General features: G+C 39.1%; 2 protein-coding genes across 2 annotated transcripts in view; one reads left to right on the top strand and one right to left on the bottom strand.

The window, feature by feature from the left end:
- The window catches only part of NAP1L2 (nucleosome assembly protein 1 like 2), a 145940-nt gene that overhangs the window by 81034 nt on the left and 46740 nt on the right, over positions 1-18166 (bottom strand). The window lies entirely within an intron of this gene.
- CDX4 (caudal type homeobox 4) lies at positions 1192-9833 on the top strand. Its single transcript, XM_010982080.3, has 3 exons — positions 1192-1734; positions 7702-7847; positions 9044-9833. Exons 1-3 carry the CDS (start codon positions 1233-1235, stop codon positions 9248-9250), a joined length of 855 nt encoding a protein of 284 aa, XP_010980382.2. The 5' UTR covers positions 1192-1232; the 3' UTR covers positions 9251-9833.

Below are 18166 nucleotides of genomic sequence, written 5' to 3'. Positions count from 1 at the left end.
TGGTAGTTTTGGGGAGGGGGGAAGGGCGAGGGAATATGTGGGCGAGAAGGAATCCTGGTATACAGATTTGTTTTGTTGTCTGGAGGTACTCTGGCTTCTTGAAGCAAAATCTTGAGTTCACTGGCATCTACTGGCAAGCCCATGTCTTTTTCAACAACTGGAGTTTTACAAAGGAAATCTCCTCAAGTGTGAAAGAAAGTTGGGAGATGCAGTTGCCCTGGATTTAAGACTGTAGGAATTTGGCTCCTTGGAGTGCTGGTTTTGAGGCAGAATTCATACCTGGCAAAAAGAGACGCCTAAGCAAGACCAGGGAACTGACAAGAAAATAAGAAAGCCCACGACCCACATGGGTCTTCTCCTTGTTTCCTTCCCTTTTTTTCCCATAACCTCTCCAACTTTCTTTAATTTGTGCATGTTTGTAAAACATCCAATTAATCTGGCCTGCCATTTACTGGAATGTAACCTTAGGAAGGCAGAGCAGGGATGTTTGTCTCTTGTTCACTGCTCTATTCCCTGTGTCTACAACAGCCTTACACACAATAGGCACACAATATATAGTTGTGAAATGAATCTCCGTCCTTAGAAACAAAGCTCTCCTCCTGGGGGAGGGGGCAACCCTTTTCAGTAGTATCATGGGCTACTGCCATGTGAAGTACCTGTACCAGAGAATTTGGGCAGAGGGGATACCACTGATGCAGGCTGGGTGTGGGAAGATCAGCGTAAAGGGAAGAGGCCCTGGGCTAAGGACTGAGTCCCAAAGAGTAGGATTTGGCCCTGATTCTGCATGTCTCTATCTCACTTTGGAGGGAGCTGGTCAGAAACCTTTGGAGGAGCTCCTGTCTCCAAAAGTGCAAAATTAGTGCTATGGGACCAGATGGACAAAAGTGAGAAAGAGGAGACAGAAAGGCCCCAGAGGTCCGGGAGAGGGAGCGTAGAGTGAACAAGTCCCTGTGAAAGTGAAATGGCCGTTCATTTGAATGCAAATGTTATGTAAAAGCCTAAAGCCCCTTGACGTCAGCCCAGCCATTGGGGGCCTATCTATACCGGGCTACCGGTCACCTGGAAACCGTCAGGGTAGGAAATGCCGATGGAGTAGTCTGACGGGCACAGAGAAGCGTGCAGCACAGCTACGGACTGACCTACTGATTCCCTACTAATTCTCAAAGTCGGGTTGGGGCCTTACAAGGACTTCAGAATGGCTTAGGGCGCTCCTTTCTCATACTCAAGCCACTATGTACAGAAGCTGCCTTTTGGAAAAAGAAGCGGGCATGTACTCGGGCACTCTCAGGAGCCCCACGGGGGGTGGCACCGCCGGGGCTGGCGGCACTGGGGGCGGGGGGAGTCCGCTGCCAGCTTCCAACTTCTCAGCGGCCCCGGCTTATGCGCACTACATGGGGTATCCCCATATGCCCGGTATGGATCCTCACGGGCCATCGCTAGGCGCCTGGGGCCCACCCTATAGTCCCCCTCGGGAAGAATGGAGCGTGTACCCTGGGCCGTCCAGTACAATGGGCACGGTGCCCATGAACGACATGACCTCGAGCCCTGTCTCTTTCGGCTCACCCGAATACAGCAACCTGGGCCCCGCAGGGGGTGGAAACAGCGGTAGCAGCCTGCCGGCACCAGACGGCTCGTCACTGTTCCCCATCGACGCCGGCACTGCGGACGCCAGTTCTCCCAGCAGAAGCCGCCACAGCCCCTATGCGTGGATGCGCAAGACCGTGCAGGTGACGGGTGAGTAACCGATTCCAATGCCCTCACACCTTTCCTTCTCCTCTACTTCCTTGGCTCGCCCGCCCTCCTACTCGTCAGACTTCTCACAGGACAGCTTAGCTAAGGAGACCACTGCGTGGCTGACTACTCAGGACCCCGGCTCATTAATGACCTCCCTCTCTTGTGCCTCTGCTCAGAGTGTGGCGCGTGGAACTAAGCCTGCCCGAGGGGCGGTTTTTCACCATTTTCTGATCAGTCAAGGGAGCAAGCGGGTCAATGGGCACGTTAGCTACAAAGATCAGGATCCAACCCTGTAGTTACCCAGATAAGAAAACAGATGCACGGAGAAGATCAGTGGGTGAATGAGGGGGAGATAGCCTCGGTGTCCCGACGCTCAGTCACTGCTGCTTGCCCGTTCCATTTCAAACCCTTCCCTATCTGGGCGAGTCGGCCCCTCCTCCCCAAAGCTGGTGATGCTCAACTCAGGTTCATGGTGCTTGGTTGGCATCAGACCCTCCAGTTTTGCCACGAAAGCCCCGACAGCAAAACGACCTCGTCACCCTGGACTCTCAAGGAAGCTCCAGCTTCCTTCATCCAAGTGGGCAGAGGCAAGCTGGGCTCAAACCCAATGCCTTCTTACAACGTCCCTTCCGCCAATGGAAGCGTGGAGGCTGCGAGAAAGCTACAGCCCACCACCGGGTCATAATAAGCTGCTCAACCCTAACATCCCCTGGGCGTGCACGAATATCAGCCCCAGCGTCAATAAGCGATTAAAGCCCTCATAACAGTCCAGGCAGGCGTCTAGAGGTGCAGGGGCTGGACGCAGGTTTGCCACGCCGCAGGGAAAGGCCCAGAGATCTCAGCCTAATGCCGCCGACCCACGCTCCTACCAGCAAGCCTGTGGGGGGCTACTGGGAGCCAGGGGCGGGGGAGGTGGGTGCTTTAATCTTGGACGCGAGGTGGAGGAGGGAGGCGGGGAGATGTTTGTTTTCAGCTATAGTTGTTCTTTTATCACATTATTATTATTCCAACCCATCGCTCCCTGTCATTAGAGAAATTAGTAAAAATCGGCTCTGTCACTTTCATCCCTCTGGGGAAGAAATGACATTTCAATAGCGTTTGTCCACAATGATTATGCTTCTGCTCACAGTTCTGCACTTCTCCTCCTAAACAAACAAAACAAAACAATGCAGGAGGATGGGAAAGGACTAACGTTTACCATGAAGAGGATTGTCAGTCCGAAGGAGGCAGTTCCAATTGATTAGACTATTACTAGAATAGCAATCCAAAATTAAAAGTTGAGCTTAAATACTTGGTTTTAAAGTGTTTGAAAGTAAGTCTGCATATTGTTTTGTGAAATAAGGGTGAGTTGCCTGGCTAAATAGAACAGAAAATTAGGTTAGAGTGGGACACTCTCAGGGCTGTTATTATATCTAATCTTAGGGTCATAATTAACATCTATTCACTAAGCCCTAACCATCAGCAAAAGATGCAAAAACCAGAAAGGTAGCTGCTTTCAGTCCAGGATTATGTTTTGAAACACGTCAGAAGAGGAAAGTCACTAGTATGTTGTTTGGAAGACAGAACAATATGGGGGAAAGGACAAGATAAAAGAAATTATTTTGAGTCATGAGTTTTCCATTTACAAGAGAAAATATGACACATTTCTCTGCTTAAAAGTCTTCCATTTGCATTTGTCAGAGCCTCTCTTTTAGGTAACTCTGGTGCCAGAAGAAGTTTAGAAAGAGGCTCTAAATTAGTCTATGGTATCTTCATCATTAGCTAAATCTTCAAACCTGGCTATAAAAGGCCACCTTTGTAAGATTTTCTCTACAACGTCTATGAGAAATTCTAAATTGAATGATTTTGGTACCCCCTTTGACTTCTGGCAGCTTGTTTTACAGATGAGGCTTTATTAAATTCAATCTCTGTTTAGTTTTAATGTCTTACAAATATACCCCTTTGCTAGATTCTTGTAGCCCAAGGTGCATATTTAGCAGCAATTTAAGAATGTGATGAAAAGTACGGACCCTCTCCTCAGATAAATGTGCAAAACCACAAATGCACATGCACACGTCATTTTTTAAAATAATTTTGGGAGACTCTTGGACCCACTGAAGCCCTTCCATGGATCTCAGGTTATGAATCCCACAAAAAAAAAAAAACCATTAAGCTGATCACCTCTCTGTATCACTCCAAACAAAAAGGCACCCATTTGTATGCTTAGTACATAAGTGAATGTTAAACAAATGCCTGTTAAATGAATAAGTCAGATCCTCCTAAATTTTCTACTTCACTCTGTAGTGTTGTGGGACATTTGACTTATGGTGAAAGAAAATAGATGAAATACAAAATGGAAGTAACCCCTCCCTGATTATGTAATCAAATGAAAGCTTTTTCCATCACTGAAGAATGTTTTAAATAGCTTTAAGTTAAAGAAAGAAAATTAGGAGACAATCAGAAAACATTTCATAGTGATTACTATCACATTTGATTTTTGAATAAGAGAAAAGGGACTGACATACAGAGTAAATGACTGTCCACTAGGTGATATGATTTAAAAGTGAGATATTTTAATTTTTAATTTCCACTTTGTTCCCTAAGTAGTCTGTTCCAATATACATCTCATTTTAAAGATTATATGAAAAGGAACCTGACGGAAAGGCTCTGTAAAAAAGTTAAGTATTTTCATATTTTAAACATTGTCGGTACATTACAGCTAGGAATGTTTTCATCTTTTCTTTTCCCCAAAGTTGTAGCCTTGGATGAGTATTGACAAGGTAGTAACCTAAGCAGGGCTTGAGAGGGGCTTTCTTTTAGGGATGGGGAAGAGGAGGAGAGAAGAAAGTGACTTTGAATAATTCTTATTATGCTACTGGACAAAACACAAACACCGAGGAAGTTATACTTAAAAGATTTTATTCAGTTAGGACAATTCAGAAAATGAGTTGGTTAGTAATTCCTGAAGCTTATCATTATCTTCCTTGGTTTTGATAATTTCTCTGGACAATTTTTATAAATGAATTTGGGTGCAATTTTTAACTAAAAGCAGCAAAATATTACCATAAAATGAATAGTCATCCTGATGGTATCAATTTCACTATATTTTCTATAGAAAGAGATTGATTATCATCATCTCTACCCTCACTGTCATTATCATCATAACTCCTAGGTTTGGAGAGTGCTTTTCTAACAGTGTTTTCACAGCCAGTCTCTCAAATGAGCACATTTAGGGTGATAATAAGTCATCATATATCATGACATTTGTTTGCAAACTCTGTGGGGATACTGCCATCTAAATAGTGGGAAGGAGTCCCTCCATCCTTAACTACAGAGGCTTGTCTGAGTCTTTGGGGGTGAAGGGGAGGCAATGAAATCCTCACTACAGAGCAGCCCTTTAATATATCTTAAAATGTGTTACTTTCCTAAATTAACTCACAACAGCACTACAGAAGGGATTCCTTCACCCTCAGAGATGTCATAGTCTCTGAGAGAAGAGACTAGCTTGAACGATAAAAGCTAGGGCTCTTAGTGCTTTGTTGATGTTTTATTATGGAAATATGACATTATACTCTATTAGGAAATGTCCAAACCTCAATCTGATTTCATCATTTGAGGGGCAGAGGCAATGAAAGGGGCGGAAAGAAGACAGTTTGGGAGGAGGGACACAAGAGGAGCACCAGGAAATGGGAATTCATTTCTCTTTGTTAACTGTGCAGTCAATATTTCCCCCTGATCTACGTCTTCTTGAGGTTTGAGGGTTTATATGTCAGATTGGGGCAACAGACTCTTTTAAACACTTTACATGGCTTTGATATGCAGCCTGGCTCTTCCTCATCCCTCCTTTCTTCAGGGGTTATATTGCCGGAAAGGGTGAGGATTTTCATGGCAAATAAAGAGGCCTGGTCTTGACTTTATTGTCCTCAGAAAAAACTGCAAGAGGGGAATTTATGACCAATGGGGGTGGGGAAGGACTACAACCTTCCAGAGTTCTTGAAGTCTGGTTATGTTTACTGATTATCAAAGAGCAGAAAACACAGACACACACAAGTTGAATTTTAACTTCTGCCTCAAGTTAGAATTTAAACACTCAGCCACTTTGGGATTAGGAAGGGTTTTAGCAAATATCTCTTCAAAGATATATTTTGATCCTAAGGTTTGAGGTCCTGGAAATAAATTAAACCTCAATGTTTTCATTGTGACCTCAAATATACATTCTGCCATTGTAACATACTAAATGCCAGACCCCTGGTTCCCTAGATTCAGAAAACCAGTTCAATTTTTTTTTCTTTATTTGTGAGTCTGTTTCTGTTTTGCTATCTATATTCGTGTGTTTTATTTTTTAGATTCCACAAATAAGTGATTTCATACAGTATTTGTCTTTTTCTGTCTCACTTATTTCACTAAGCATAATATTCTCTTGGTCCACCACGTTGCTGCAAATGAAACTAACACAATATTATAAATCAACCATACTTCAATTTTAAAAATCTGTTAACTAAACAAACAAACAAATTAAAAAGAAAAATAGCTCAAAGTTTGAGCCTTTGAGATATATTAACTGACTGGAGTTCATTGTCTTCCGTTTTCAAGAGAGAAAGTTTTGTTTAGTTCATTAGTCCATGAGTCTCCAGACATTTAGTTTAATCCTAAAACATATCTCTCATCTAGAATTTGTTTCTACATACAGGCCCCTCCTCCCTTTTTTTTCCTTTCCTGGAGATGAAAGGGTGTCTGACATTTGTTTAGGGCTTGTAAATTCCAAACCAATTGGCTGGTGTTCCTGAATGTAAAGAGGGTTCAGGATGGGATCTGATGCTATGTAGCTCCTTTGTTAAGCTTGTGCTGCATCTTAACACCTCAATGGAGTTTAGGGAACTACTTTAAAGAAACCTTTGTCCTACAGATCGCTCCCCAAAACTTCACATCAAAAACAACCAGGGAAGATCAGAAGGAGTTTGCCAAAAGCCATAGAGAAAAGGAGGAAGATCCTGGAGGGGGTTAGAAAAATTGAAAAGAAAGAGAAACTTCCTAATCACCTTTGGAAAATTTGAAAGGAGGAATAAAACTCTATTTGAAGGAGGGCATGAGAAATTAGTTAAATGTTGTGACACAAAGCAAATGTTTGTATATTTTTCAAAGAATACTAGAATACTCATTTTATTCTGCTTAAGTCAACACCAGCTCCTTTCCTCATTCATTATCCACTTGGGAATAAAAATCAGCTTAAGATTCCCCCCAAAAAACTAAACTATTTTTTCTAATAGGCAATAGGGGCTATCCTAGAACAGAATCTAAGTGACAATAGATGTTTTCTTTTTAAATTACTATCCAAATGAAATTCCTCTAGAATGTATATGTAATTAGAATGTCAGGATCATAAACTGGCTTGCCACACTTGGGCCATTCTTATGCTTCCCAGGATGTTTAAACCAGGAATAACATTTGGCACAGTGGACTGGGAATCAAAGGTATGTGTTTGGGTCCCCACTCCTCAGCTCACTAGCTCAAAGCCACTAATTTACCTACACTGAACCTCAGGTTCCTTATCTGTAAAAAAGGGTCAAGACACATTCTGCATAATTTGAAAGGGTAGGTGAGAGGTTCAGTAGGAAACAGCATGAATGAACTGCATAAAATGTAAAAGCAAGTGCATATATAATGGGTGTTGCTACTACTGCCAATGCTGTTCCCATATGTGAGGGGGAAGGGAATGAAAATCATGGCTTAAGTGTTTGCTTTAAAATGCTTTAGTGTAACAATATGTCAGTGGTGGTGTGATAGGTGTGTTGGATATATATAATATCTATAATAGCCACAGATGACTAATGGAGAAACGCACTTATGACATATTTGGTTCAAAAAATGTACCTGTTTTATATTAGAAAGTAATTGCTAAGGGTGGGAATAGTGGCTATAATTCCTCCAACCAAAACAATCTTCAAAGAAGTAAAATATGAGTAAATGTATTACTTTTTCCCCTAACAGGGAAAACCAGGACAAAAGAAAAGTATCGTGTGGTTTACACAGATCATCAAAGGTTGGAGCTGGAGAAAGAATTCCACTGCAATAGATACATCACCATTCGGAGAAAATCAGAGCTGGCAGTCAACCTGGGCCTTTCTGAGAGACAGGTACACCAGAAGTACATCCAACATGTTGCTTATAGTCATTTCAATAGGTTGAGGTTTTAGAGAAGTCTGTAAGCAGGAGTGGAAGCAAAACAGAAGACGAAGCTTTCCTAAAGCCCATCCTACTGGACCTCTTATTTTAGTACCATTGGTTGGTGGGTTTACTAAAAATTGAGTGTGGTGAGCACTCTGTAGATGTGGATGTGGAAGCAAGGACTGGCGACATTAAGGTTGGAAAATGATGAAAACTCCCATACAATTGATCAGTTAGGTCAAAAACCTTGATATGGTTCCCCTAGTAGTCACAACCAATGTGTGAAGTGGAGATTTCTCAATCTTGGTAATTATCTGGTTCATATCAGTCAAACTATAATAGTAACTGAACACCAATGCTGCTATCTGAAGCAATTTTTTCTATTACACAGTGTAGGATATTTAATTTTCTGTTGTTTATGTAATCCCATGATTCCTGCCTCAAATTTAGCTTACTGTGGGTACTCAGTGAAGATAAATCACAGCAAGGATCAGTGATTTCCATTCACCCAAATCTTAATATTACATAACTACCTGATGTTTTTTGCTTAGGTCTAGGAGTAATCCTGGAATCATAGAATTCTAGAACTGTAAAGTTCATTAATGTATTGCTTTATCCCATGTAGCTTGCATTTCAACCATTTATGAAGGTAAGCTGCTATCACAGCAAGAGACACAGTATTCCAGCATTCCTGTTCACCCAGTTCTGTTTCATTAACCTTACTTCTTTAATGACAGATTGTAATCACTTTTGCTATTTAAATCCTTCCCGTTTTATCACCATATCATTATCTGCCATTCTATCATTATTTCTACTTGTGCAACAGAGGTGATGGTGAGGTATAATATAAAGAGCACTGCATTCAGAGTCTGAAGCCCTGGACTTGAGTTGTTTCATCTCATGCAAGATATTTTCCCTCTCTAAGCCTCAAATTTTTAAAACTCCTGTTGGGTTTTTTGGCATGACTTTACTTTTTTTAATGGCCTTTTAACAGATATTAAACCCATTGTTAAGTGGGAATACTTCACAAGGTCATTGTGAGACTCAATTAAGTGATGCAGGTGAAAGAGCTTTGTACAGACTAAAGTCTATGAACAATAGCAATGACTATGAAAAATACATTCAGTATGTTGCCCCATTAAATCCAAAGCATTTTGTGTTTCAGGTAAAAATCTGGTTTCAGAATCGCAGAGCCAAAGAGAGAAAGATGATCAAAAAGAAAATCTCCCAGTTTGAGAACAGTGGAGGCTCAGTGCAAAGTGACTCTGGCTCCATCAGCCCTGGGGAACTACCTAACACTTTTTTCACCACTCCATCTGCTGTCCGTGGATTTCAGCCTATTGAGATACAGCAGGTCATAGTTTCTGAATGAAAGAAAATCAAAGAGAAATGCAAAGTGCCCTTCCTTTAGCGTTGTCTTTTTGTTTTCTAAGCTATCAGCAGGGGAGTTGGAACATGATGTAATCCCTTGTAAGGCAGTATTCAGAATGAGTGGATGCACCACGGGTTGAAGATAATTCAGGAGTCAGTTACTGTTAGAAACCATCCCCAAAAAACTGTTGCATGCTATGCTACATCAGTCACTCAGGGAGCTTGGTGGTAAGCTGTGTAATTAAAAGCTACAATCATAAGCCCTTACAACTCTATGCAAAATTTCTGAAACTTGCTTGTGAACAGACTGTTAAAAACAATTCTTCCCGGATGCACATTTGTGTATGTGTATTTGTGTTTGTCATTTGATGATGGATGTGTTCTTTGATACTATCTTTTGGGAGTGTGGAAGAGGTAAGCAGAAATTTATCTATCTCCAGCTACAATTTCAAGTGTTTAACTCAGAAGCTAACAGCATTTTCATAGTAAATGTTTTTAAAATCATCAGATGATTCTCAATCCATTGTTGCTGGTTAATAAAAATAATAAATTAAAAAAAAACATTTTTGTCCCTTGAACATACTTGTCTGGCATCAATGATCTTATCTCAGAACTTCCAACCTGCAGTGTCAATTTCAAATCTTGCCAAAACAATGAAATCAGACTAGCACAATACAGTTTAGCTTGGTTGAATCATTAGAAAGGTGATTTACTTTTACTCCACTCCATTTACTCTTATAGTGTAAAAGGGCAGTCAGATTTAACATGAGCACAGGGAAGGTGTATGTTCTATAGCTTCTCTCATTGCCATCAGCTTCAACCTGTTCAATTTTACCTACATTATGTCATGTCCATGCAGTGTGGCCCAAGAAGCTGCAGTTTACAGATTACAAACACACAACTTGGGCTTCAGTGAGCAGAGTTGTCTGGAGTTTGTGGCATTGGTCCCATTTACTGTCTGCATATCAAAGTGACCAAAGGCTGAACTCTGAATCTTCTTTTTTTATATTTAAAAATTTTATTTATTTATTTATTATTGTATTATTTAATCATTTTATTTTGCTGGGGAGTAATTAGGTTTATTTATTTTTAGAGGAGGTACTGGGGATTGAACCTAGGACCTCATGCATGCTAAGCATGCACTCTATCACTGAGCTATACCCTCCCCACCGACTCATTTTAAATTGAGATGGTTTAAAAGAAAATTTGATTAAAGTAGGAAAACAATCAGAGTATAACTTTCCTTTTGTTTAGAATTCATCTTTGAAGTTCTTAAGAAAATAGAATCTTGAGCCTAACTACCTGTCTTTGAGTGGGGAGTAAGAAATTTATCCTCCCTCTTCTTATGAAAATCTCAGAAATAAGGCATCTATTCCACCTCACTGCATCAAATAAATATGGAGTGGACTACATAGCATGTTAACTGGTTGACAGGCCACTTGGAGTGCTGAACATAAAAAAAAATAAGCATTAAAATGAATCCTTCCAATTTACTAAAGGGAAGGTAGGAATTTTAAGGATGAGGAGGCTAACTTCTGAGTGTACATAGACAAATACACTCAGAAGTTGGCTTCCTCATCCCTAACACCACCACCCCCAACAAAGGTATACCTTTGGCTATAGCAGTTGGATTTCCCTGGGGATTATTCTTTCCTGCTGTAAACTTTTTGTTCCACAGAGAAGAAATTTTTTATCTATTTTTATAGATTTTAATTTTCTAGAACATACTAGCAGGACCACAACATAGAGCTTTTGTTCTTAATAGCATATTGCAGCCACTTCCTCTAAGAAGACATATTGATTCCTTCTCTGAGGCCTGAGGAAAAAATACACATTATGCTTTTATGATTATACTGTGGTGGTGTGTGCTGGAGGTATGTGGAGAAAAGAAGGTTAAACACCAAAATTCAAAAGTTGTATTCAAAGTAGGTTTCAATAAAGAATTTTTTTTTCTGGTTGGGTGAAGAGGCAGGAATGAAAACATGCCAAATGACCAATAGTGTTCAGCTAGGATAGTGGAATTATGCAGATATTCTTTTCATTACTTTTCAAATTTATGCTTTTTATAATAGAAGTTTCCTTAAGAAACATGTATTCACCTCAAATCTTTCAAGTAATTTGCAACTTTAGAATCCTACTTGCAACTTACAGAAGTGTTTCAATCTCCTAGTTCCTTTCTTAAGACTCTTAATCTAGTCTTGAAGTTGTTTGTGCACAGCTGCAAAGAAGTCTTTGGTAGGGTTTGACTTCTTTTCAAAGGAGGAAGGAAGAAAGGCCCAAGGGAAGTTTTCTACTCTTGGCTCAGATCCAGAGAATCTAGCTGTTTTTCTGGTCAAACATTACCAGACCAAGTCAAGAAGGGCAGGAGGAACCAGGAAGGGGGATGGGTGGTTGGAGGGAGGGATATATTATAACAGGGTATGAGGAACATTTTGAGAGGTGGTAGACACATTTGTTATCTTAATTCTGGTGATGGTTTCATGAGCAGATATATATGTCAAAAAATCAACTTTTATACTTCAAATATATGCAGTTTTTTGTATGTCAGTTATGCCTTAAGAAAGCTACAAACAAATACAGCAGAATGGTTGCAACTCTGGTAACAATACAAAAGAGAGGAACTCACTAGAGGAGATAGTCACCTTAAATAACTTAGATTCAGACCCCAGATGGGAATCACTTTCTTGTATATTCATGTCTGAATGTGCTATGAGGAAAGACACCAATCATCATCAGTGAGTCTCTCATAAAATGAGGATGGGTTTGGAGGGTAGAGAGAGCCCAAGATATGTTAGCACTGAATCTTGAAGTATGAATGCCAATGCAAAGCAAAGAAGTCCCCTATTGTGTAGTTTCAGAACCAATATTGTGAGTTGGTAGTAAAAGTAACTATTCACATGTTATGGAAAAGAAGCATTGGTTGGAGGTGGGATCAAGATGGCAGAGTAGAAAGACCCTTAGCTCACCTTCCCTTACAAACACATCAAAACTACAACTCCACAAAGAGCAACTCTCCCTGAGAATAACCTGAAGACTAGAAGAATGGCACTTCTATGACCAAGGCTATAAAGAAAGACCTACACAGAATCTAGTAAGAAGGGAGTAGAAGTGATCTAGTCAGAGCTCACATCTCTAGTGGGTGACTCAGAACAGAAGTCATCTATCATAGGCTCAGGGATCCTCCTTTGGGAACAAGGGGTTTGAGCCACATATTAGGCACCCCAATCCTAGGGTCCAACACTGAGAAATTGAGCATGTCCCAAAGCCTGCACCAGGCTACTGTTCCAGCCTCTCTTGCTTTGGCACTGCTCTCTGCTAAGATGGAGGCTGCTGTTGCCAATGCACATGCACTCACTGGGGAAGGAGTAGAGCCAGCTCAGTAGTGTGACATCAACCTTTCTGGCCCCAACATTGCCTCTACCCAAGACACACACACCACCATCACTAATCATCAGGCAAATGCAAATCACAATGAGATATCACCTCACATCTGTCAGAATGACTATCATCAAAAAGGCAAATAATAACAATTGTTGGCAAAGACTAGGCTAAAAGAGAACCCTAGTACACTGTTGGTGGGAATGTAAATTGGTACAGTCACTATGAAGATTCCTCAGAAAATTAAAAGTAGGGCTACCATATGATCCAGCAATTCCACTCCTGGGTATATATCTGAAAAATAAAAAACACTAAGTCAAAAAGATATATGTATATCAATGTTCATAGCAACATTATGTACTATGGAAGCAACCTAAATGTCCATCAACAGATGACTGGATAAAGAAATTGTTATAAATACACACACACACACACACACACACAAACACACACACAGTGGAATACTCCTCAGCCATAAAAAATGCCATTTGCAGCAACATGGATGGACCTAGAGATTATTACACTAAGTGAAGTAAGTCAGAAAGAGAAAGACAAATACCACATGATATCACTTATGTGTGGAATCTAGAAAAAAAGACACAAGTGAACTTATTTACAGAACAGAAACAGACTCACAGACATAGAAAACAAACTTATGGGTAGCAGGGGAGAGGAGGAAAGGGGCGGGAAGGATTAATTGGAAGTTCAAGATTTGCAGATACTACCTATTATATATAAAATAGATAGGGGAGGGTATAGCTCAGTGGTAGAGCACATACTTAGAATTCATGAGATCCTGGGTTCCATCCCCAGTACTCCCATAAGTAAATAAATAAATATATAAGTAAATAAACCTAATTACCTCCCCCTCAAAAAGTAAATAAATAGATAAACAACAAGGTCCTACTGTATAGTACAGGGAACTATATTCAATACCTTGTAATAACCTATAATGAAAAAGAATATGAAAAGGAATATATATATATGTATAACTGAATCACTATGCTGTACACCAGAAATTAACATATTATAAACAGACTATACTTCAATTAAAAAAAAACTTCAAGATCTTGTGATAGCTCACAGTGAAAAAAAAATGACAATGAATATATGTACGTTCATGTATAACTGAAAAATTGTGCTCTACACTGGAATTTGACACAACATTGTAAAATGACTATAACTCAATAAAAAAATGTTAAAAAAAAAACTTCCAAATTTGAAAAATGTAACCACTGAAGAAAAAAAATGAAATTTTCCATTTGCAACAACATGGATGGACCTAGAGGGCATTATACTTAGTGAAGTAAGTCAAATAGAGAAAGACAAATACTGCACATTTTCACTTATATGTGAAATCTAATAAATAAAACAAAGGAATGATTTAACAAAACAAAAACAGATTCACAGATACAAAAAACGAACTAGTGGTTACTAGTGGGGAGAAGGCAAGGGGGAGGGGAAAGCTTGTGGAAGGGGATTGATTAAGAGGCACAGACTACTAGGTATAAAATAAATAAGATACAAGGTTGTAATGTACAGCACAGGGAATATAGTCAATATTTTATAATAACTTTATATGGAGAATAATCCATAAAAATACCAAATCATTATGTTGTGCATCTGAGACCAATATAAGTAAGAAAACCATGCTCCATTTTTAATTAAATAAATAAATAAATTTTTAAAAGGAAGCACTGAATTGGAAAATAAGACCTGAAGTTCTAGTTTTACCTAATACTTCAACTAAAATATCAATAATTTTTGTTTAAGTCATTTTACCAATAAAGTTCTCTGTCATTTCATTTCTACAGTCTAGGGTTTTGATTTGACATTATTAGTTTATTCCAACTCTAGTTCCTGCATGACAACCTGGGAAGATACCACATACTTCCACCCTACCCCACTACTCACACAAAATAAAACACACACAGAGAGAAAGAGAGGGAGAGGGAGAGGGACAGGGAGAGGGAGACAGAGAGAGACAGAGAGGGAGAGAGAGACCCTCTTTGTTTCTCAGGGATTAAAGTACCACTGATGCTAGATTCAATCCTTTGGACTCAAAGACTTTTTCTATCTTCCAGTGTTTACCATAGGGACTTACCCTTTCAGAGGCCCCATGTCTCCCTCTATAAAATGTGGATCTTGAGCTTAATCTTGCCAATCTCTGAAATTCTAGGTCTATGAATCTCTAATTAAAATGCAAATGTCACTGGAAGGGGAAGGAACTTAACATGCTATCAGTCATTTCTAGAAACCCTTTCCAAGCAGAAAAGATTTTAAAAGACCAGCTAAAAATGGATTACTTGGAAATGCCTCCCTAAAACTGGAATGAATCCCCTAAAATAGGAGAAGAATACCACAAAATAATACACAAATTACTTGGACTTTTTAAGTTTGCCTTTAGTTGTACTTGTGCACACATTTCTGATTTTCCCCTATGGATAAAAGAAGCAACAAGTCAAATGCTTTCTGGGGAAAAGGGAAAAAAATTCTCCCTCTCTTTGTCTAGAATAGCCTTTCCTAGGTCTTGGTTAGCCTGAAGGAAGAAATGTGGAAGTAAAATGGTGCCCAGAATGGGTTGAATGGTGGCCCCTCAAAAGATATATCCACTTCTTAATCCTGAAAACCTCTGAATAATAATCTTATATAGCAAAAGAATGAATAATTTTATATGAGAAAAAATGAGATTAATAAACTTTAGAGGAGGATCTTTCCCTGAATTGTCTGGGTAGACCCCAAATGCAACCATATGCTTCTTTATAAGATACAGGTAGACGGAGATTTCTAACATGCTGTAGGTGGTTTTCAAAAAAATACCACAGACTGGGTGGCTTATAAATAACAGAAATTTATTTCTCACAGTTCTGAAGATTGGAAATCCATGATATTTTTTTGTTCCCATAATTTTGCCTTTTCCTGAATGTCATAAAGTTGGAATCACACAGTATGTAGCCTTTTTAAATTTCCTTCTTTCACTAAGTAATATGCATTTAAGGTTCCTCCATGTCTTTCCATAGCTCAATAACTTGTTTTATTTTAGCACTGTCTGGATATTCCATTGTCTGGTTGTAACACAGTTTATATACAGTTCATCTACTGAAGGACATCTTTGTTCCTTCCAAGTTTTGGCAATTATGGACAAAACTATTACAAACATGCATGTGAAGGGTTTTGTGTAGACATAAGTTTGCTAAGTATTATGGCAAAAGTATGTTTACTTTTGTAAGAAACTGCCAAACTGTCTTTCAATGTGGCTGTACTCCCACCAGCAATGAATGACAGTTCCTATTGCTCCACATTCTCATTAGCATTTGATGTTGTCAGTGTTTTGAATTTTGGCCATTCTCATAGGTGTGCAGTGGTATCTTGTTGTTTTAATTTGCATTTCCATGATATGCAGGGGATCCACATAATGTGGAGCATATGTTCATATGATTTACCATTTCTATATCTTCTTTGGTGAGGTGTCTGTTCAGGTCATAAGCCCATTTTTAAATCAAGTTTTTTGTTTTCTTATTGTTGAGTTTGAAGAATTGTTTGCATATTTTGAATAACAGTCTTTCGTCAGATGTGTATTTTGCAAATATTTTCTTTCAATCTGTTGCTTATCTTCTCATTCTCTGGACACTGTCATTCACAGCACAGTAGTTTTTAATTATAATGAAGTCTAGTTTATCAATTTTTTCTGTCATGGATTGTGTGGATTGATGTTCTGTCTAAACAGCCATTAACTCATGGTCATCTAGGTTTTCTCCTATGTTGTCTTCTAGGAGTTTTAACTACATTTAATTAAATGTGTGGCAATCATTTCACAGTATATGTAAGTCAAATTATTATACTATACATCTTAAACTTATACAGTGCTGTATGTCAATTACATCTCAAATTTTTTAATTGAATTCTTTTTTTAGTGGGGGATAACATTTTACTTCACTTGGGTTCAATATTAGTGTTCCTTATTATCAAAATATTCACCTGTAAAAACCAGTTCTAGTTCATGGGCTGGATTTGGCTCATGGATTATAGTTGACTGACCCTTAATCTAACAGAAAGGGTGTGCAAATCTATATAGGCTCTACCTATTTTTTCTATAGATCAGATAATTAGTATTTTTTGGAAGAGGTCATTCTACTTTAGAAACTACATAATGGCTGGGAAGGGCCACCAAAAAGACTGAAACCACTAGGAAGTTGTACAATGTATCAAGAGAGAGTAGGGACACTGCTGCTTCTTCCAAATTCCATTTTTGGTTACAAAGGACTCTCAATTTTAAAGGAAGTAAAGTTGAAAGAGCAATCTATCACTAGAGAACTATGAGGAAACAGGGAAGATGAAGAAAAAGTATTTAGAAACTCAGATAAGGTCTCTGAAGTCAGTAAGAAACTGATTTTCATTGATTGCCTCTCTAGTCAGATATTAAGTTAGGACTAGTTCTCTGGCCAGGAAGGGCTTTTGTACCACAGAGAAGCTCATCTGAGAAGCAGGGTCTGGACCCATGAAGTAGGTTGTGAGCTCTTTGGAAGCAATAGACTGATTATTTCACAAGTGGATCCTCAGAGCCAAGCTCAGGGTGCTGGGATCTGACCTTGGCCTTCTACTGACTCTGAGTTCAACTTTACATATGACAGACCCTCACAGTACCCATTTAGAGTGCTTGGTTGATATCAAGGCTTCCTTATCCATCTATGACCTCCTCGAGGTCCAATGTTGAACCTACTCGGATGTTTCTCACAAATTCTGACACTGTACCTGGCATATGGCAATTTTCTCCTAAGAATTTCAGAATGAATGAGTGGATGCTATGCTGGCAGTATGCTTTGCTTCTGAGGGAAGTAAAATAATCCACTGTGTCATATATATTTGGCCATTCTTTGGCACTGCACCAGTGAACAGAGAAGTATTTAAACTTCTCTAAAGGCATTGATACCTAGACAAGCATTCATAGTGAAAGAAGCATGCATAACACTAGGAGTAACAAATAATCTGAAAGAGATCAAAAATGTTCTATCATAAATATTTCAATAAACTTTATAAAACTGTTTCCAGAATAAAAGCATATCCTCCAATGGCAGTAATTAGAATATATAATAAAACCAAACAAAGAATTGGAAGAGATCATTTATTATGAATAAACACACTAGCTACATTGGTGCAGCTGCATTTTCTACAGCTTTGTAAAAGACATATGAGTTGGGGTCATAGCATATGAGAACAATATGCTGTGTTCTTAAACCAGACCCTGTGCAGCTCACCTAACCACATTTGTTTCTATGTTGGCTTAAACTCCATAGCAATAGACTAGCAATGTGGATTTCAATTCTTCTTCTGCTACTAATTTACAAAATGAAGAAAAGCAAGTCAATTAATGCCTGTGTGCCTTCATTTCCTAAACTTTAAAATGGGTATTATAATACATTTGCCCTACCTACCTCTCAGGGTGACTGTGAGAATTAAATCAGGGAATATGAGAATGTGCTGGAAAATAAACATAAAAATCTGTTTATCCAGACACTTTATGAGGACTCTGGATATAGCA

Source organism: Camelus dromedarius, chromosome X, assembly GCF_036321535.1.
Source record: "Camelus dromedarius isolate mCamDro1 chromosome X, mCamDro1.pat, whole genome shotgun sequence".
NCBI lineage: Eukaryota > Metazoa > Chordata > Mammalia > Artiodactyla > Camelidae > Camelus > Camelus dromedarius.
This window is presented reverse-complemented; position numbering and strand designations above follow the sequence as displayed.